Raw genomic sequence first — 21499 nt, 5'->3', positions numbered from 1 at the left:
AACTGATTAAAACTGAATTATAAACAAACAAATAAACAAAGACATGTGAAACATGTCCCGGGAGCCGGTTTTAAGCCCTCTGCCTTTCACTACCTCCTGATCCACACTGCGGCTGAACAATCCACGGGAGGGCTGGCCTATGTGGCTCATTCAGGCTGAGGGCCCCAGAGGCTCGCCAACCAGCACCTGCCCCACGCCTGGATCCAGGGTAGGCCTGATAAACATGGTCCATTGTTTCAGAGGTCACTTTGACTCTAAATCAACCTTAGGCCAGCCCCTCACCCGGGACCAATCTGCCTTGGGAGACTCTACCAGGGGCAAAGTGACACCTGCTGGCATCACCAAAGCTCCTTTAACACAATAAAGGCGTGATTCATGGAGGGATTCTCAGAGGTTCACAGTAGAGGTTCTACTCCTCCACATGGAAAAGAGCAAATTAAGGTGTTTTGGGTATGACCAAATAGAAGGAGACCTCAGAGTAGAGCCAGGACCCAGGCTTCGGACAGTGGTGCCCCTGAAGAAGAGCTGAAGAAGGTGGCTAGGGACAGGGAGGTCTGGGAGGTCTGGTAGTTTAGGTAGCTTAAACTGCTACTGCCCCGTGAAGCAGCCAGAAATGGACAAACATTTATACTTACTTGCTGCTCTTTTCCTTCTAAAGGACAGTCTTCAGTTCAATTCAGCTCTATTCTTATCGCACCAAATCACAGCACCAGTTGTCTCAAGGCACTATATATTGTATGGTAAAGACCCTACAATAATAAACTGATACTGTGATGTATGGCAGACATGTAGGGCTGACTTGAGGTGTTGTCGTTATTATAGGTAACAGATACAAACACGTTGTTGTCACTCTGTGATTTTAAATGGTGTACATAGTGTGGAAACTAATTATTTTCAATTTTCCCAAAAAATATTTGAATGATTTTCTCAATTAATTGACTTTTAACTTGACTTAAATTCCAAAAATTATGAAGCATATTACACACTAACCTACTATAATGTCACATCTATTTGTGTTGTCTAGTCAAGTCTACAACCACACGTTAACTTCGCAAACGATGAAGGAAAGCAGCAAAACAAGAACGTTTCTGCTTGAAAGTGAAACACTGTTGCTGATGAATAAGTGATGTGAATAAGTGCATTACTTTATTACTTTTTATTACTAGTTCTAAACAATGTTGTCAAGCTGAGAAGACTTCTTTTTCTGAACGAGATTATTGGCCAAAATGTCTTTGGAAATTGAAAGGATACAGCACTAGCTCTTATGAAAACTGCCATGAGGGCTTAAAGACTCGATTTGACAGCACACAGTAAGTTCCTAATTGGTTTAAATCTTCTAATTTCCATGAATAAATTCACAATGATATAAAGACCAGCATGAGTGCAGTTTTATAGGCTCTGTTCATTGTTCCTTTCCTGTTATAAAAGTGCTCTATGACGAACTGAGTGTAAACAGAAGTCGACGTCACATCCAGTCATGTGGACTGTGTGAGTTTTCTGTTCAAGTGATAAAACACAGGGCTGATTCAGGTAGAGCTGTTAAGGAGTCCTTGTTGCAGCCAGAAAGGGCCAAAAGTTAGAGGGCAAGGGGGAAATGAGGGAGGGAGGAAGGCCTCTGAGGGAAGGTGAGGGGGAGCGAGTGAATGAGTGATGTGAGAGCTGAGAATGAAGAGGGTAAGAAAGGGGGAGGTTATCTGAAACGAGTAGAGATAAAACTACAGATATTTTTGAGGCGAAGCAGAAAACGGGGATTTTGGAGAGGGAAACGGGAGATTGGGGGGATTCTGGAGAGGCGACAGAAAGATTGGGGAGGGGTTAAAGGAAAGAGTAGAGGTAAATAAAAAGGAAAGGCAGAAATGGGGGAGGGCCGGAAAACAGCAGTTAATGACTGCGAGCTACTCTCACTGGGGCTTCTAACGAGCAGCAATTACTCGCCAAACACACATTTGGAACTTCTATCACTGCGAGGACTGCAGCTGCAATCATTATTTTCATTCCACATTAATGTGACAGTTATTTTCCCTCCTAACTGCTTTGTGGCTAAAATATCACGAAGGTAAAAATCTGCTCAAAGAGATATACAATCTTTTTTTTTTTACAGTCATGCGATAATAAAAAGTGCACAAAATATTCACATTCGAGTTAAAAAACTCACAAAGCAATTTTTTAAAATATCTTTTTGCATTTGTTGCAAACTCTTGGTTGGTTGGGATGAATCCTCTTGTACCATCAAGTCAAAACTTTTTGCCGTTTGAACGATGTTAAGATCTCACTGAAAACTGAAAGTTTAAAAGCTGTTTGTTTTTTCCACATCACTGTAAAGAGAGCTAGAAAAAGACAGCCCTCTACAACCCAACTGGCAAAGGTGGACCGCTTCCTCGTCAACTCTTCTACTACAGAACTGCGCTGCCCTGGCATGTGGGGACAGTGACATCCGATTTCATCCGTGTGTTCAAAAACATCTGTAAAGATCAGTGGGTGCTCTGTCATGGATTGGGGCTGCGTTTAACCCAGCGGTGTTGGAGATGTTGTGAAAATTGGTGGAATTGTGAACACAGAAAGGTACAGTCAGATTTTGACCCGCCATGCTATATCATTTAGAAAAGCTTCAGATTAATATCACTTTCATTTTATAGCATGAAAATAATCCCAAACACACTGTGAATGCTGTTAAAGCAAACCTCGGTAGAAAGACACACAGTGGAACACTCAGTCATGGGCTGGCCTCCCCAGAGCCCGGACCTCAATGTTACTGAAGCAGTGTGGGATCATGCTCACAGAGAATTTAAGAAAAAAAAAATCAGCCAACATCCAAATAAGAAATTTCAATGTCCTTCAAGAACCTTGGAGCACTATTCCTGAAGACTACTTCAAGAAATTACAAGAAAGCTGCCTCAGAGAGGTCAGACTGTTCAAGGATAAAGAGGGTCACACCAAATATTGACTTTGAAACTTGTTACAGTTGTACAGGCTTTATTTTTCACACATATATATTGTAGCTCCATGTATGTTTGCAGATGTTAAATCGTTGTACCTATTTTCCATGTTCTCAACACTTTTGCACAATACCGTGCAGTAATGTGATGTTAAAAAAAGCCCAAGTGGCAGATACCACAAAAGCAGCTAACCTTAAAATCTCAAGCATTCTGTTCAAAGTAGGGCTGGGCCATATTATACCGTTCACGGTAATACCGGTATAATGTTAGGCAACGATAGGAAAATGACATATCGCGATAGAATGGGAGTAAAACGCGCATGCGCAGTGCCTTTGTTTTCATATGCACATGGCCGATTGTTGAGTGAAACAGATGAACCAGAATTGGTTTGTAAAAATGGTGCAACTTCCGTGATGTGGAACTGGTTTGGTGTTTGTCCGTCAGATACACAACAAAGCACATTTTTTTGCAGAACATGCAAGCGGCCGTTGTTATTGTCATATTTGTCGGACTAAGATGCTCTTAAATCTGGGAGTAATCTGGGTCCTAAACTCCGTATGCTTCAGGTCAAACGAACACTGCAGCATCACTTAGAGTTAAAAACTGTCTAAATTCTTTCATCTTTAATAAAACGATCAGCATTGCTGCTTTACCAGGTGTAACTATAAAGTTTAACTTCCAGGCATCCATGAAAACAAAAGCTATTACATTTAATGGAGTTAGAAGTTAGCAGGAAGCTAGCGGAAGTTAGCTCGCTAGTTTCGCTAGTTACCTAAGCATGATATTGCATGTTCTGACTGAGAGATTTCTGAAAAAAAATCAAACGTACAGCTCTGCTATCACGTCCAACATAAATGAAGACAGGAAACTAAACAGCAGTGACGTTTGTAGGGTTACTGAAGTTGGGCTAGCTGGTATATAATGATGTGCTACGTGATCGCTAGCGACACAGCTATGTTAGCATAACATAAACAGTGAAGCTGGAGGACGAACACTAACACTTTTCCACTTATAAAAGTTAACGTGAAGGTTCTTCATGGTTAGAGACAAATGCAATCGCATGGCAGGATGCTGTAAACGGACCAAACTTCAGTCAGGAGAACAACTGAGATAATCCATCCACAATACGAGGTTAGTCATTAATATACTGCAACAACATGGGAATAGAGCAGCTGCCAGAGAATTCAACATTAATGAATCAATGGTACAGAAGTGGAGGAAGCAAGAAGAATGAGTTTAATAAAGTTTGATTTATCTGACTGCTTTGTTTCGCTTAATGTGCCTTATAATCCCGTGCACCTTATGGTCCGAAAAATGCGTACTGCACACTGCAGTTTAATGTTGCAAAGCACCTCTTTTTAACTTCAGTGGATATTATACATGGTTATGCTCAGGATATGTCAGCCCATTTCTACTGGAAATGCCTTTTGGTTAAACTTTCAGCAAGGAATTTGCATTTGCACTGTTACATTTTTATAAAGCTTTAATGTACATAAAAACCAGCTTCTTGTTTAAGTGAAAATAAATGGAAGGTTGTCTTTTTGCGCTAGTAATGTTGTGGAGTTGTATTTTGTCTCGCATCAATTATATCGTCGGTTATATCGTTATCGCAAATTTTCAAATATATATCGTGATAAATATTTTTGGCCATATCACCCTGCTCTAGTTCAAAGTGTGTCCTATAGTCACTACCAACAAAATCGTCTCACCTCCCACTCTAAAAAAAAAGGCAGACACACAAAACCATCAGTAAGCAGCTGAAAAGTTTCAGTACTCGAGTGTCCAACTCCTTTACAACACCCAGTGCATGATTACTTTGGTGCCTGTGTTTATGGAGCTTTAGACAGTCCATGTTTTTGAGTGTGTGCACAGTCTCATTGCAGCGGCATGGTCCATTTAAGAGGGCGACTGGCCCCTTGGCTCTCTTTAGTTGTCATGTGCTTCAGAGGAGAAATGTGGCACCTGACCTCAACATTACAGCCCTGTGAACACATCTGCACCAACACACACAGAGGAGGAGCACATGACTGCATGGCAAGATCATATAGCTCCATATCACAATATCATCACCAATATTGCAAACTTGACTAATGGGACATTTACCAGTAAAGTTCCACCACAAACAAAAAAAAATGTAATTGGGGGGGAAAAATGGAAGAAAGCTTTGGAGGAGTCATGGTGAGAGTGTGAGCCAGGCAGCAGAACATGTGGCTGTGTTCACAGGAAAACTATGAAGAGTTTGTGTGTGTGTTCCTTGTTCACACACACTGGGACCATAAATAGTCGCTGCTATCAGCAGTGTGGGCATTCCAAGACAGAGCAGTGTACTATCAACACGGAGGGCAGACCTGACTCTTGGGTTTTCTCACACACTTGGAAGGAGAGAGGGAGGAAGGGAGGGGCGAGGAAAGAAAAAGTTTCCAGCTCGAACTGAACCTTTCTGTGCGGACATTAAAAACCTGAATGAATAGTGACACCGCTTATAACTTTGTTTTTGTTTGTTCAACTATTTTTACGTTACTTATACAATCTGACATCACTGGAAATGTTTACATATGGGCTAAGTTGGCCATTAGTCAGCCTCTGCTTAGTCTGCTCAAGGACCTGATTGAAAATATTCTTCACATCATCGAGTATCGGGGCCAAGCTCGGGTGAAGAAGTGGGGTCTGTTCTCAGACGATGCCTCATTGAAGATGCTGATCGTGTTGACACAGACATACACTTTGCTGGGAAATTCAAATGTCACAACAAGACAAAGGTCAGGGAGAAAAGGTGAATTTGAGGTTTATTAGAAAAATTTAATTAAAAAAAATATACAAAAATTTGTGCACAAATTAAAAAGCCAAAACACTGCACTGTTGCACTGATTAGCTAAGACGAAGAGGACGTCTGTGCTGAAGATAACAGGTGACGCAGACGCCATCAAATAATCAGCAGACCACGAATCCTCCTTTAAATTCACTAGTTTGCGTGAAAAACACTGCTCATTTCCTCCTTTAAATATTTATTCTTGAACTCTACCTGGGCAGAGAATAATCTTTGATAATGTTCATTTATCGTACACTGGAGCTTCAAACTATTCTAGCTGCATTTCCTCCTCCCTTTAACCCTTTCTTCTGATTGGCCGTCCCTCGCAATTAAAAAGTATGAAGAGCAGGTGGGTGGGGCTTCTGTCCCCATAGCTACAACTGATACAGATGACAAAACTCTTACCCCCTGTATGAAAATTTGATTTTCCAAGTACTGTTAAACAGTGCAAGGATTTTTAACGTAGCTTTTCCAAACACTGCTTTCATTATTTTACTTTATTTTACATTAAAATAAAATTATTTCACAAAATCAAAAAAACTATATTAATCAAATTAAACTAAATTATTAGCCTCCCTGATGCTAAATAGTCAGACGTGTATCCTCTTTGCTGGATAACAGCTTGAAGTTGTTTGTTGTAGTCTTACACACGCCCCCTGTTTTGTTTTTGGCAGGATGTGCTCGAGTGACAGCTCAAAGGTTTTTATACTGTGTGTAAAATAGGTGTCAGGCTTTAACTTGATTTTACAAGCTTTGAGCATTACAAAGTCAAAGCACATCATTGGACAGCAGTGATTTGTGCTGTGGTTCAATAAAAATGTCTAATAATCCTGATTTTTTTCCCAAAATAATTCTGTTGTTGTGTGCAAATTTAAATAATTTATGCTTTCTAAAGAAAAATAAGATATTTAGAAACGGTATGTTAAAATCCACTGCTCTGTTTAAAAAAAAATAATTAAAAGACTCATCTGTCTTAGGGATATCCTCGTTCTAAAGTCACGGCTTTCAGCCAAAGGGATTACTTTCACATAGACTTTGACCATGTATAATACAGCCATCCACCATTGTAACAGGATTGTGGAGAATAAATCTGACAGCATTCAGTATCAGATCGAGATAACAAACACTGATACAGCTTTCATCTTATATGAGAATGTGAAAAAAAGTAAAATAAAAGGAAAGACCGGTGATGTAATCAAAAGAGGACTGTTTCCATTTGATACGGACACCCTGTCTATGCATATCTGCTGATAGAGAACATCAATCCAATATCAGTGTTAAATGAATTAAATTAAAATTAAATTAGCACCTGAGAACAGGACCAAATAAACAATAATTCGCCTTCTTTATAAGCACTTCTCTCATTTCAGCTCAGTATTAGAGCCTTTACTACACAGGCTGTAATTTATGATCATGCTAATTTCTCCTCTCTCTGCTCTCATTCCGAGTGCACACCTGATAACAACATTATGCTTTGTAATCGTAAGAAGCTGACAGATGAATGATCGTTTTTGAGATGATTAACTGTGCAGGTTCACTTGGCTGCTGTTTTCAGTTTAGTTGAAAACTTCTGCAAACATAGAAACAAAGGAAAACTGCTGACGCAGCAGCTGGAAAGTATCTCCAACCTACCTACTGTTTGCTGTTGCTTCGTCTGTGCTATGTATAAAAGTCAAATGAGGAGATCGTGCCATTCTTTTTGGAGATTTCAGAGTGATCTGATCAACATAACACATCAATGCATCCCTAACAACTGCAGCAGTCCAAAGTAATTAACGTGTGTAGACAAGAAGTCAGGAAAAATACAAGCCACAATGAAGACCAAAGCTAACTTTGACAGTGTTTTCCATTAAATGTTTTGCCTTCAAGTTCAAACTCAGATCATGTCAAACAGATACTGTCCATCGTGAAATCAACAATGAGTGAAACAAGTGTAAAAAGGGAGGGACTCACTGATGGATAAAAGAGCTGAAAGATGATGAGAGCATTTAAAAAATGACTGGAGCAAAAAGGACAAGATGATAAAAAACAAGTGAAGGTTGTTTCAAAGACGACAAACACGACAAAGGAATCAGGCAGCTGGAAGCATATAAAATAAGCCGCCACAAGCAGACAGAGTAAAACAGAAAGACTGAGACGAACACACAGATTTCATAAAAACTGAAACACCAGCACGGGGAGTGCAGGGCGGGGTGTTTTTATAGAAGCCTATAAGAGTTTTAAGGCGTTTTTTTACTAATGGTCCATTGAGAAGGCTCTGTTGTTTTAGCCCCATAAGTTTTTACTGTCTGGCTGCAATCTGACCTTGGCTGCTTCATGGAGAAGATTGTGATTGTCAGAAGTGCGGCCAAACATCAACTGGCTGCGCTGGAAAAATACTATAAACAAGTCTCAAATATCATCCCTAACCCCCCGCAGACGACGCCTTCAGACTGCTCGACTTACTCAAATCATACAGACATTAGTCTCGTGGTGCCTGCGTGACAGTCATGTCCAAATCTAAACAAAGCAAACGTTTTGTGCCAAATTCAAGAATTTCACCGTCTCCTCAGTCTAAATGAAGGACGGCTTTTCCAAAACATGGAATCTTCCGCCTCAAAAGTCTGGTGTTTTTAACCAACTTTATTTTCCTCAATTTCAAACCCGCCAGAATGGGGGAGGATAGCTGTGTCTAAACGACACAAAGAGACAGCTTTACTGAGACTAGGTGGCTATTACATTAATGTTCCTTATAGCTTGATTCAGACATACCAAGATACATTACCGCGTTCCCTCTCGTCTCAGCACTTGACCAATTTATAGCCACTTTTCAATTCATTTCAGTTGTATTTATGTAATGCAAATTTACAACAGCATTTGCCTCAAGGTGGTTTATACTGTAAAGTAAAGGCCCTACAATGAAACAGAGAAAACTCTAATAACCAAATGACCTCCTTGGATTTTGCACTCAGCAACAGCGGGAAGGAAAAACTCCCTTTTAACAGGAAGAATCGGGCTCAGCGAGGGCAAAACACACCGTGGAAGAGACCCAGAGATTTTTGCAACCTCACTAGTGTAGTGCATGTTCATAAAGAATTTAACCCTGGGTATCTTTGGTTGCAACAATTCACATAATAAGAAATAATAAACTTCCAGGTTTAAAAAGGGGATATGTATCTACACATGCCTGCAAAGCCCTAAATACTGTGTAAATTTAGGGTTATGAAATCTGGGAATACGGTAAACTCTGTGTGCGTGTGGACCCTGTCCTGTGGACAGAGTGGCGCATGCAGTACTCAAAAAAAACTTTTAGCCAAAACATGAGAACTGCTCACCACTGCACTTCGTTTAAGTCCTAAACAGTTTAACCAGCAAGTTTAAAGGCGATCAGATGATCAGCTGTTGAGATAGATTTATGAGGAGTTGGATGGACAGACACACGTTTATGGTTTGGCTCAAAGCATTGACCAACACTGCCAGAAAAATAACCCAGAATATGTAAGTAGATGCTTGGTGTTATCTGGAAATGCTGTCACCACATAGGTTTATGCATCAGAGAGATAACAAGAGTCTGTTGTAAACATTTAAGGGCTTTAACCACCAAGGTTATTTGTTCTCAACTTGCAACACTGTAGCTTAAATGGATATATGCTACTAGTGGGGTTACTTTCCAATTGTTCCAACATTTTTAAAGTATTCAAAAACATCTTTGACTGAGCTCTTTAAAGGCCAGTGTACTGCATGCTGGAAACCACTAAAACCCTGTGGTACCTGGTAGAGGAAGCGCTGGCTGAACTGGTGCATGGCGCCCTGCAGCTGGCTGCGCTGGCTCTGCCACTGCTGGTAGTTTCGCACAGACTCGGCTGTAGGCCTCTGCCACGTGGTGGTTCTGGTGTTGTGGTCCACATAGTAGAACCTGCCCCGCTGGTCCACTCGTTTCTCCCAGCTGCAAGGGGGGACGCAGAAAGGGTTAGTCGGGGCAGCAACGGGCGCTGTGCCTTTCAACAAGATTTTATTAATCGCTTCAAGAGTGGGTGGTTGCATCGAAAAGCTGCTGATAGCAACGGTACTTATTTATGGAGACGAGGAAAGAGAAACAGACGAGAAAAGGAAGGAAAACACAGTGAGGAGGCAGACAGAGAGTAGGATTCAGGAAAGGAAAAGAGGCAGGCATAAGGAATGTTTCCGATGGAAAACTGTTTAATGCTTCCTTTTTAAGGATGTTTTAAGATTATTCCAAAGTCTCAATCTTGCTTTGGATTAGTGCTCCAGTAAATCACCTAAAAATCAGCTGTAAGAGACAGAGACTGAAGCTAGCTGAATTTTGTTTTAGTACGTTATCACTTTAGCTTAGCCTGAAATATCAAGTAGTTTATTCTCCTTAAGCCGACGCCTGGCGTTACGCATGATGAGTAAAAACAATGGAATATGTCAGGTTTCTGACTGAGACTAACCATGTCCTTCATGTGAGTGCTCAGTTGTTTATGTACATGCTATTCTTCCCCTGAGACAGGAGGTCTGGACTTGGACTGAGATAGTGACAGTCTACTTAAAGACAAACACACAAAGAATAGACCCACAGAGGACAAACGCATGAACAAAGCCCCCCTCCCCAACACACACAAACCAGCTCCCCAGGCTCACCAGGACCGACTGCTGCTCTGCTGCTATTCTTGTATCTCTGACTTAAGTTCAACAGAATTTGGTAAAGAGAAAACAGCATCGACTTCCGAAGGCTAAAAACACTCACTGCAGATACAGACTAGCTTAAAAAAAATCCAAATGCACACAGACAGCCTCAGATAGAAAATAAATAGTCGTGCACAGCAGCACCACACCTCCACTCTTGTCTTGCTACATTTTTTCTTTTTACCTTTCATATATTTGGAGAACAGCACAACTGCTACTTAACGACTGATTGAAATCAGCATAATACAAGCAGTGTAGCTGGCTCACACAGAATCAGTATGACTGGAGCCGCTGCCTTTCAGTTTGTCTAAAGTCCAGGACCACTCGCTGCAAACCTGAGTCTCTAAACAGGCTCAGTTTTGTTGCACTGAAGCATATATGCAAACTCACATTCAGGCTGCAGGAGGAGAACTGCATGGAAGATTTAGTTTACCAACCGAGGCTAAGAGTTTACTTGCTGCATCATGTTTTATTGGATGCCTGCATATTTATATAACACAAAATGGTAATAATTTTCATCTGTTGGGTATTTAAGCCTTTAGTGCCCAGCAGAACAAGCTCACAGTGAGATGGAAGAAAATAAAAGACATGCAACAGAAGATCCTGGACTTGGTTACATCTTAGGACAAAGACACACATTACGCATTTCTCAGGACAAACAATCTTCTTGAAAAGTAACATGCATAGTTAGGTCAAGGTAAGTGGAAATAATTAGTTTTAATGCCGGCCCACAATAATAATTTTTCATCTACTTGTTAAATTGTTAATGATGGGGGAAAAAGTACAGTTCAAATTCTTTTTTAAGTCAGGCTTTTTGGTTCTAATAACCAGACAGCAGCCCCATGTTCAAAAGTTAGTAACTAAAAAATGGTAACAAATACAATGAAAGCAAGCGATCCAATAAGGTGTTTAATTAGATAAATTACTATTACATATATAATATTTAAAAACACTGCTGAGCTCTCTAAGAACTTGATATGATATTTTATATGATACTAATGGGTGACGCAGTGCATGAATGTAAACACAGACAAACCAGGAGGATCATGTGACAGCCCCGGCAAAGAAGTCTCTTTCTCAAGGACACTTCAGTAACACGGATGACTGCAAACACAGCGAGTTATTTGGTGGAGGGACAGTCTGTCTGACCACGATGCCTCTGAGCTTTCTTTAAAATGCACAAGAAAACTCTGCTCCCTCTCTGATATTAGCGCTGGCTTGTTATTTACTGGAGCCGAGGAAAATCCCAGAGCCCACAGAGGCCCGTCTGAGTCTCTCCTCAGTTGGGCTATCTGTCTCTGACGCTCTGTACCAGTTATGGTACCATGTCATTAACCATCTACTCTGTGTATTTCCTGGAATTTGTAGACTACAGTCCCATCACCATGTTCAGATCACACAGTGCAGTGTTGAGCTTTGTTTGAACAGTTCAATCATTATTTATAACCGTGTCAATCAAAAGCAACACTTATTAGCTCCGTCTCCTGTCTGTGCTTGACTTACTTAAACTGCTGAATTATTGGTGGGAAAAAAAGGTAATAATGAAAAAAACATTAGGTGAACAATATGAGCATTCAGTGTCGATTCCATTTTGGGTTATACTCCAAGCAGAAAGAGTTAGTTGCATCTTCAAGCGGCTGAGATGATTTCTTCTGTAGAGTGGACTCAGAGTTAGTGTGAGGAGTGCAGACAGCCTGGAGCCGCTGCTCCTTATATCAAAAGGCCAAAGCTGGTGGTTCAGGCATTGGGATGGGACTGGGATGCCACCTTGATGCATCCTCTTTTGGAACCTTATTTCTCCCATATTAGATTCTCTTCATTGGCTCCCTGTTAAATCCAGAACCAAATTGAAAATCCTTTTCATCACTTAAGGTGATGACTAATCAGGCTGCGTCATATCTCAAAGACCTTATAGTACTGTATCAATCAATTAGAGCACTTTGCTCTCAGACTGCAGGCTTACTTGTGATTTTTAGGATATTTAAAAACAGACATCTGGAGAACCAGCTTCCAGTATAGATCTGGAAGAAAGACACCCTCTCTACTTTTAAGATTAGGCTTCAAAGTTTACATTTTGATAAAGCATATAGTTGGGGCTGGACCAGGTGACCCCTGAATCCTCCCTTAGTTATGCCAAAATACGTCTAAGCTACTGGGGGCTTCCCATGATGCACTGTGTTTCTTCTTCACTCACAATGTGTTTATATACCTCTTTGTATTGAATCATTAGTTATTATTAATCATCTCTGTCTCTCTCCCACAGCGTGGCTTCGTTCCTTCTTCCTCACCTCACCCCCAAACGGTCACAACAGATGGCCGCCCCTCCCTGCTGGAGGTTTCTTCTAAAAGAGAGTTTTTCTTTCCCATTGTCGCCAAGTGCTTGCTTATAGGGGGATGTAGCACTTTAAGATGACTGTTGTTGTGATTTTGTACATTATAAATACAATTTAATTCAAAAGAAGTAAACTGAACAGAATTAAAATGCAAGAATTTATACCTTTAGGTGTATCGTTAACCAACAAAGAGTGGATAGTCAAAAAACAAGACAGAAAAGGTAATCTCACATGGGTTTCCCGTGGAGGGCAGAATGAGATTAAAGCTTCAGGCCGGGCTCGGTCATGATAGCTTCAATCTGAACTCTGGTTTGTTTAGCGTCAAAGAAAAAATACTGTTGCTCAGTAACACAGCCGCAGATCTGATTACTGCTTAAGGCTTTGTTAAGTTTTTCAGACTGACTTTTTAAGTGGAAATCACGGCTACACTTTGGTCTGGCATGCTGTACTTCTTCTTAACTCTAACCATTTTAGTCAAGATGTAATCATTTGATGTTTTGAAATGCTATACTGGATATAAACAAAAGCTTTTCAGTTTAGTCTGTTTGGTCTAAAGAAATTTTTGAGCTTGTGACGTGTTACTGCTCACAAACCCTGCAAATGATATGATGAAGAACAATGTGAGAAGCTCTCCTCAGTCTGGCTTTGGATTGCTTTCTTTAAAAAACACTATTGCCTAACTACCCCAACCTCTAAACAGCTCCTGATGTGTACATCTGGAGCGTTAGCGCGGTATTAGCTTGCTAATTGATCCTCTGAAGGGCCACAACGGCCATCCGCCAGCACAGTGGTGGATGGAAGTACATGTGGCATGAAGAAAGGACTTTTGTTCTCTGGGCCCCCACGCTCTCGTTCCTTGTATGGAAAATCTGAGGTGGAGGTTTGGGGGGGGCAACCTTTTCCTAAAAACAGCCTCTCTTTCTCTCTGTCACCCAGTCAAACGCTCTGAAAATCAATCAATACTCACTCCAAGTAAAAATGTGGTAAATGGGCTGAACTCTGGCAGAACACTGTACTCCAGAAGAGGGAGAAACAGTGTTCTCGTTACGATGCCTCCGCACACAAACACTACGATCAAGCTGCAGCGTTAGGCACAGTTACACTGCAATGTGTGTGTTTATGCCAGAGAACATATAACGTGCTCTTAATAAAACAAGAAGCTTTGATCGGGCAGAAACCAAGACTGGGAGGGAACTTTATATGTTCAGCTTTAATTTTAAAGTCACAGTCCACCCAGAACTGAAATTCTTGTGGCAAGTTCACTTCAATGGAATTGCTGCAATCAGAGCTCACAGGGGTCAGATGCCCCTCCCACCAACTCAGAGGCTGTTTTGGCTCGTTTCAACAGAACGCTGTCAACTTTAGCAGCCAGTCAGCTGATGTGCTTCACAAGGGCCTCAGAACAATAAAGCGTCTCTCATTTCCTTCTGTCCCACAACACCTCTGCTTGCTTTTCCATCGTCGACACTGCTGACTCACACACTCCACTGCTGTTTAGTCATAATAAACTCCATTCTCTTTTGGCCAGTTTTGCTTTAAGTTTTACTTTTTTCTTTGATAAAACATTCTTTTTTTTTTGTCATTTTGACTTTGATGTTTCAGGAATGATTTAGGCGTCGGCCTAAATCATTGTGGCACAGGGCATTTCAACCAAGTCCAGTTTGAACCTAATGTCCTCAACCGTTCGGTGCAAAGCAATGAGATCAAACTGCGCCTTTATTGTCTACCTATGCTGACGTGCAAGCCTGGAACAGAAACAGTACGTCATGATTTCAACCTGGAACAGAACACTTGTTTATCTTCAGTGGGGGTTTTTTTGTCTAGATGCTGAACTCCGCTGTTGTTCCTTTTCCCGGACAAGCCAACTTTTTACACAATCAGCTCTCAACCTACGCAAAGTGTCATTACCACTGGGCAAGGACGGCACACAAGTGGGCCTCTGTATCTTCTGTAATTACCATAATCCTCCTCTCTATGTAGCCAAATAGACACAAATGTCAGACCATTAATCTGAATCTGGCATAAATGGTTATTTAAGGACAGATCCTGCTTTTCCCCAGTTACGTTACTGTCAGATGGTGAAGCTAAAAAAAGTGGCCACAGATATCAGAGGAAACGGTTATTTTCAGACAGGTGATGACTGAATGCCCTTTAGTTTACAGAAAGGAATGTTGACACATGCATTAGCCTAACTTTACGTAACCCTAAACAACCAGTGCACTGATGGAGAAAACACATTTAAAAGTGCTACGGGCGCACCCCGGTGGCAGTGGTCTCTCCCACGTTGTGGTTTTGGTGTTGTGGTCAACGTAGTACACTCTGCCATGAGGCAACACCCTCTGCTCCCAGCTGCACAAAGAGAGAAGAGACAAGCACGCACAAATATTCATTTACTATCACACCGAATACATTCCAGCAACGAGATATCCAAGATTTTCTTGGACTGCCAAATACATCTTAAGTTTTTTTGTTTTGTTTTTAAAGTAGTCAGGGAGTGTCCCTTAATGTAATAAACCTCTAAATGCATCTCGCTCACCTGCAGCCATCCACACACTTAAGCTTTTTAGGGGCACTGACTCAACAAGTGTTGCTGAAGTTTTATCCTCTATAAAAAAAAATCATTCACCTCGACCTCTGTAAACACACGACTCACACTGGAAACACCATTTTAGTCTATCAGTAAAATATTCTTTTCTGACATATTGGTGGCAGTCATCTCATTCTGTGCTTATTCATCTGATAACTATTAATGAATCCCCACTTTTAGGTTGAAACTGCAAATATACACACACTACGCAGATTCTTACAAAACTATTGGAAGATTTGACTGGGTTCAGAGTTTCAGAGGCAAATATGGTGCTGGTAATAAAACGAATAAAACTGAAATAGGTGAAGTAAGCTACAAGAAGCAAAAATATATACAGAAGGCAGACTTCATTTTATTACAGGATGAGGAATGAAAAGGAAATGAAATGTTTTAGTATGGGAGGACTCAACTTTCTCACAATTAAATACTTATGACGCATTCACAGTTTACACGAAAGATCCGGGCCTACTCCAGCATCCATACAAAGTTTATCTATACACAATAACAGATTATTAATCACTGCTTACTTTTAACATTTAATGTGCTAGCATTTTTACATGTAGATACAGCAGTGTGTGTTTAAGATTTTCTTAAACAATAAATATTCCTCTCGTTGTTTCTGTGGCAGTCTTTCGTATCGTTTATAGTTTGCTGCTCAAACTACAGGCTGACTATGAGATGCTGTGACACACTGGCTCTTACCCTGCTGGGAGTGAGTCTGTGGTGGGCTCTGTGGTGCTGTTGCTGGCCTGCTCTGTGCTAGAGGTGGTGTTGGAGCTGGGCTCCACTGAGGCAGCTGGACCCAGGGCTTCCTGCTGACCAGGAGAGGGGCTACTGCTGCTGCTGCTGGCAGCTGGAGACCTGCCCGAAGGAGAAGATGGAGGAGGCGTGTGTAGGGACACGCCGCGATTGTTCTCCAGTCCATTAGACGTCAGCTCAACCTTATCTGAGAGAAGACACGGGCAACAAGAAGCATAAGAAAAGCTGGGAAGATGATGTGATGCGTTCTTACTGTCAATTAAGAAATTACGGTTTAAGAGTGAGTGGACTGATGGCTGCATGAGAGATGATTTGGGACCAAGATAGACAAACAAACGTTTTTTTTGATTGGTTGATTACAAGTAGCTGAAGCATCTGCTGTATATTACTCAGCTACTCTCTTTTCCCACATTTCCTTTCTCTCCACCAGTGCTGTCAAATAAAGGCATTAAACGCTTCCAATGACCTTTAAATTAAATGTTAAGTTTGGCAATCTTTAGACGGTAACACAATTTCAAGCTTCAAGTTTGGCATTTGCACTTGGAAGGTGTTTCTAATTCCCGAAAATGAGTGGGCGATCCTTAGGCTGCAAAATAAACAAAAATCTATCTGCCTGTGAGAAAATCACCGAAGGATGCACACATACAATGTTTTTATTGACTGAAGCCCCTGCAGTAGCCTTTCAGCATATTTTTCAGCCTGCTCATCTCGATAAGTTGCTTAATTGAATCATTTTGTTTAATTTTGTTTAGTGTGTTGAACGTCTTTCAAAACTGTGACACTACGCATATCTAAAATTGTCATGTGACATATTTAGGAGTGGATAAAAACTTTTTGATTATTTTCACTACAGCTCATCTCCTCATAATTCTTTTTTATCACCTAGAAAATGGTAGAAAGTGTGAAGAATTCCCATTATCTCTTTTATGTTTCTACTTTTTCTGACCTAAAGTCCAAAATTTCTCTCATTTGTGACAAAGTAAAGCTTAAAATCCATTTTCCATACGAAGCATATATAAAAGCTGCTGATTAAATTTCTGTAAATAAACAGCTGAAATATTATCTTAGCCACATCTACCATTCGCTGTAGCGTGGTGTAACGTGGTTATTTTCTTGGATGCTCCCTTTTAAAAGCTTCCTCAGCAGTGTAACCACGTAAATGTAAAAAGCCTGTGTTCTTAAACTGTGCGTGACACCGTGGCGAGGTGAGCAGACTTTCCTACCTGCGCTGTTTCCGGGGCTGCCGTGACTCTTAGAGGACTGCCGGCGAGCAACGGGTCCGGGGATCTGCTCCTCACTCAGATCCCCATTTGTCAGAGAGCTCCCTCTGGAGTCCCCCGAGGACTCACCCTGCGAACCCCCCACTGAGTGCCTGTTGCTCCTGAAAACAGAGAAAGAAAAGAAGAAGACATATCAACATCTGCACTTACTTTATTCACCTCGTCCTTTTATATCCTTTGTTTTGACGACTCACAATTCAACCACACACGCAGAGGTGTCAGCTGCTTTTCCTCTCTGAACACTATCATATTTTCCCCAACGCTAAATATAACTTTGCTTTTCTGACGAGAAAGAGAAAAGCACGATGGCTTGCCCCCCCAGGACTGAGGAATGCTGGGGCCGAGCTTGGACGGCGATCTCTAGATTCAGTTGTTTACGCAGCTCAATAAGGAGAACTAACAGTGCAGTGTGCACGTCTGCATGTTTTTATGACCATGTTCATGCAATGAGAACACTTGAGAACAGCATAAGAAGCCTCTCATCTTGTCTGTTGGTGGCATCTCTTCATATGCAGTATAGAGATGTTGACTGCCTCGCCATGACAGCAGCGGTTTAGGCTCTTGGCTGAACTGTGCTTAATGCCCCCCCACAGTGTTTAGAGGGAAATACCATCTGACCCCATGCACTCCCGCAGCAAAGCTTGGAAATAAATGCAGCCTGCTCCACTATTTATTATCTCGCTACCATTCTAGCCAGTGAGAGCTGCGTCTGAAACCACACTTGGGGGGGGGGGATAACATGCTGGCACTCTGCATAAGTGCTTCAGTCGAGTGGCTTCCTCCACTCGACCCTTTTCTTCTCTTTTCTGCATTTATTTTGATTACAATTACGCCTGGGGTTTATGACTTTCATAAACAGTTTTTTAGAAACGGGTTTGGAAAGTTTAGCATTGTATTTATTATTATTGTTCTTACTGTACCACAACGTCTGCAGACTTTCTAAAGCGGTGGGATTAAAGAAGCCTCTTTTTCTTTGAAAAGGCATTTTTGGTTTGTTAGGCTATAAAGAATCACAAAGTCTTTTAAAAATCTGACTTATGGAAATAAACATTAAGACAGAATAATGCTGAAATGATGGCTTTTATAAATACACTCTATTATTCTGGTGTTCAGCTATTCAACAGGAGATAATCATGACTTGTATTTGATGTTTTGCTCGCCTGATATGCCAGAAAAGTGAATCTCTTTGGAGTTTTATTGCCTATTAGAAAAAATGAGCTGATTTTTATTTTTTTTTATTTAATGTTTTAGACATAAGCTATAACTTTAGCTTATCTAATGCAATATATCCCGCAGGAGATGCCAGTACAGTCTACAGTATTCCCCACATAACTCATAAAGAAGCTCTAATGAAAGCTGGCTACAGTGTATGCACCTCCTTTTGTATATCTTGTTATATTTCATGTTATAATTCAGAAATTTTATGAGCCTAAATGTCACTGTTCATTATGACAGCCATGGAGTTATGACAATTAAGAAATCCCAGACTTTTGGGCCATCTGTCCTGCTGTGTCACCCCAAGCTCTTCAGGAGCTGGAGAGCAAAACAACAATATCCCACGACGTGCTCTAATAAAATAATAAAATAAAATATCAAATTTCCCCTAGATGACTGTGCAGATCCAGGAACCCAAAGTCCGTTTTATGCAGATGCCAGATGGTGGGAATTATTACACCGTGACGCAAACGCAAAATTTTGGGAAGGGGATAAATGATCCCCTTTCTTGTGTGGAGAAAACCACAACTAACCACCACATATGTTGGTAGAAAAAGATTCAGAGTCTTGAACTGAGCTATTTCCCAGAATCCCCCGTTACATGTGTAACGGCACAATGAGTTGGATGTTAACCATAGTTTTACTCCATTAAAATATTGTTGAAGCATTGTTGAGGACTGTACCCAAATCCCAAACAGTCACAGTGTGTGTGTGTCTTTGTGTGCGTTTTCTGACCTGGCCTGTGATCCCGCTGTACTGGGAGTCTCCTCGCTCTGTGTCCTCCTCAGGTTGGGTCTATCCGACTGAAGTATCTCTGCAACAAAGACCGATTACATCATTAGTGGACAGACATACACACGGACACATCCATATCACGCTCCTACCAGCACAGTAACAGTTCAGCAGTGAATCCTTGACTAGATAAAAATTAGTCAAGTCTCCTTTAGCTTGTGACAAAACAGTGACAGTTCGGGCTGTTTCTGTCTCCTGCAGTAGACAGCCCTGTTACTATAGCAACCCAATGCAGTCCAATAAAGAAATAAAAGAGGAGGATGTAGAGTCAGGTTTGGTTTAATTCACTAAACAGTCACAGGGCCAAACAAGTGCACGTGCAAGGTTTCTGAAACTAAAAATAAGGATGTGTGAAATTAATTAATTTAGTGTACTATTTAATTCACGCAATATTTCTGCAAGGTAAAACAGAAGGTTTAACCTCAGACACCACTGTTTATCTGCAGGAAATATCACACTTGGTTTTAGGGCAAACAAAAAATTCCCAAAATGTGTAAAATGTCCATCTGCATCTAAAGGTCAGAGGTCACTCTTTCGAGGACGCAATGTTCACATTTTGGACAGAGAAGACAGATGGTTTGAACGAGGAGTAAAAGAAGCCATCTATGTCCACTGTGAACGAACATCTCGGATGAGAGGTGAAACATCTTCAAGGAAACTTAAAGAAGTCCAGATACTTTTCTTTCCAAGCTTCTTAGACTATGATGACCTGGATGACTGAGAACCTTCACAGACATAAAATGTCAAATATACAATTAGAAATGTTATATTTTCCATAATAAATACACTATAGTGAGAACTGGGCTCACATCTGTCAATCTGGACCAAGTGACAATCCTCAGGGCCGGGCCCAAATGAAGCAAACACATACTATAATCATCAAAACCTGCAGTTCCTCCAATGGCCACTGGAGGCTGGCTCTAAATTTGAGACAATCCCCATGGACTCGTATGAGAAAATGTCCATTTTCAGCAATTAAATAAAGAGGTTTACAACCTGGCACTAAAACATTGTTTGTCTTCTTTATAACGGCTGCACATGGATAGGAGTCTATGACTGACAGTTGTGCTAACAGGCAGCAAATCACTCAAATGAACCTCTGAATGGTTCAGATGTTTGATCTGGACAAAAAAAAAAAAAAAAAAAAAAGATGGATGGATGGATGGATTTTGGATGAAATTATCTCAATAATCATAAAACTATACAAATAGAACATACACAACTGATTTGCTGCTCAAAAAAAACTTCAGTTGCTAGTAGGGCTGCTCAATTAATCGAATTTTAATCACGATTACGATCTGGGCTTTCAACGATCATTAAAAATGACTGAGCCGATTATTAGCCCCTCCCTCATTTATCCGCGACACCTTAAAGGCCGGTCCGTGGGGTATAAACCGGTCCGTGGGGCATAAACCGTCCGTGGCGCAAAAAAGGTTGGAGACCGCTGATTAAGAGGACCCGAGGGAAGCTCGGAAAGCTAAGCAGAAGTTATTTGGAGAGTGACTGCCGTTGGTTGAAAAGAGTTAAAAAAAAAAAAAAACTTCAGTGGTGTTGCACACTATTTTATATTATTTTTTTAAAGTCATTGTTAACCCTTTAAAGCCGGTCAGAGCAGCACGCTCCGTTTTGCGTAACTATTTTTAAATCCCTGTAGAACCTGAACCGTGTAAGCTAGCGCAATAATTTGTTTTGCATATGAAACCGGAGGAGTTGTACTTACATCTGATGCCATCAGCTTGTCCTCGGTCACGGTTTCGTTCCACATATAGCTTTGCAAAAATTGCATAAAAAGCGCTTGCAGGAACAAAAACATAATATTCCAGAAACACGCTTTGCCGTTCCTATCAGCTATTCGTAACACTTCCCACAGTGAAATGATGCACATGCTGTTTTCTTTGCAAATTTGCATCATAGGATTTTTTTTGTTTTTCCTGCAGTATATAAAAATTGCTGTATCTCCAAAATAAAACTATGAAGACACTCAAAATAAATTTCCTGTGGTGGGAAACTATTTTTTGCAACTTTATTGTATTTAAAGTTTTGAGGGATAAACCTCTTAAATTTCTCCAAGTAGAAATATATGTAAACAAAACAAAAGCGATTTTCAATTTTTTTTGTAG

The 21499-nt window shown here is 40.8% G+C and overlaps 1 protein-coding gene across 7 annotated transcripts in view; it reads right to left on the bottom strand.

Moving 5' to 3' along the window:
- wwp2 (WW domain containing E3 ubiquitin protein ligase 2) overlaps positions 1–21499 on the bottom strand; it is a 62521-nt gene that overhangs the window by 18292 nt on the left and 22730 nt on the right. For 6 of the 7 annotated variants that reach the window (XM_026172618.2, XM_026172620.2, XM_080304067.1 and 3 more), the window contains 5 exons: positions 19323–19401; positions 17316–17473; positions 16036–16279; positions 15006–15095; positions 9496–9670 (listed from right to left, as the gene is read on the bottom strand). In XM_026172618.2, coding sequence (XP_026028403.1) covers positions 9496–9670; positions 15006–15095; positions 16036–16279; positions 17316–17473; positions 19323–19401 — 746 coding nt within the window. The remainder of the gene's footprint in view (positions 1–9495; positions 9671–15005; positions 15096–16035; positions 16280–17315; positions 17474–19322; positions 19402–21499) is intronic. The other variant, XM_080304068.1, reaches the window with a different exon arrangement.

Source organism: Astatotilapia calliptera, chromosome 7 (genome assembly GCF_964374335.1).
Source record: "Astatotilapia calliptera chromosome 7, fAstCal68.1, whole genome shotgun sequence".
NCBI classification, from domain to species: Eukaryota; Metazoa; Chordata; class Actinopteri; order Cichliformes; family Cichlidae; genus Astatotilapia; species Astatotilapia calliptera.
The sequence above is the reverse complement of the archived record's forward strand: the minus strand, read 5'-3'. Positions and strand labels throughout refer to the sequence as shown.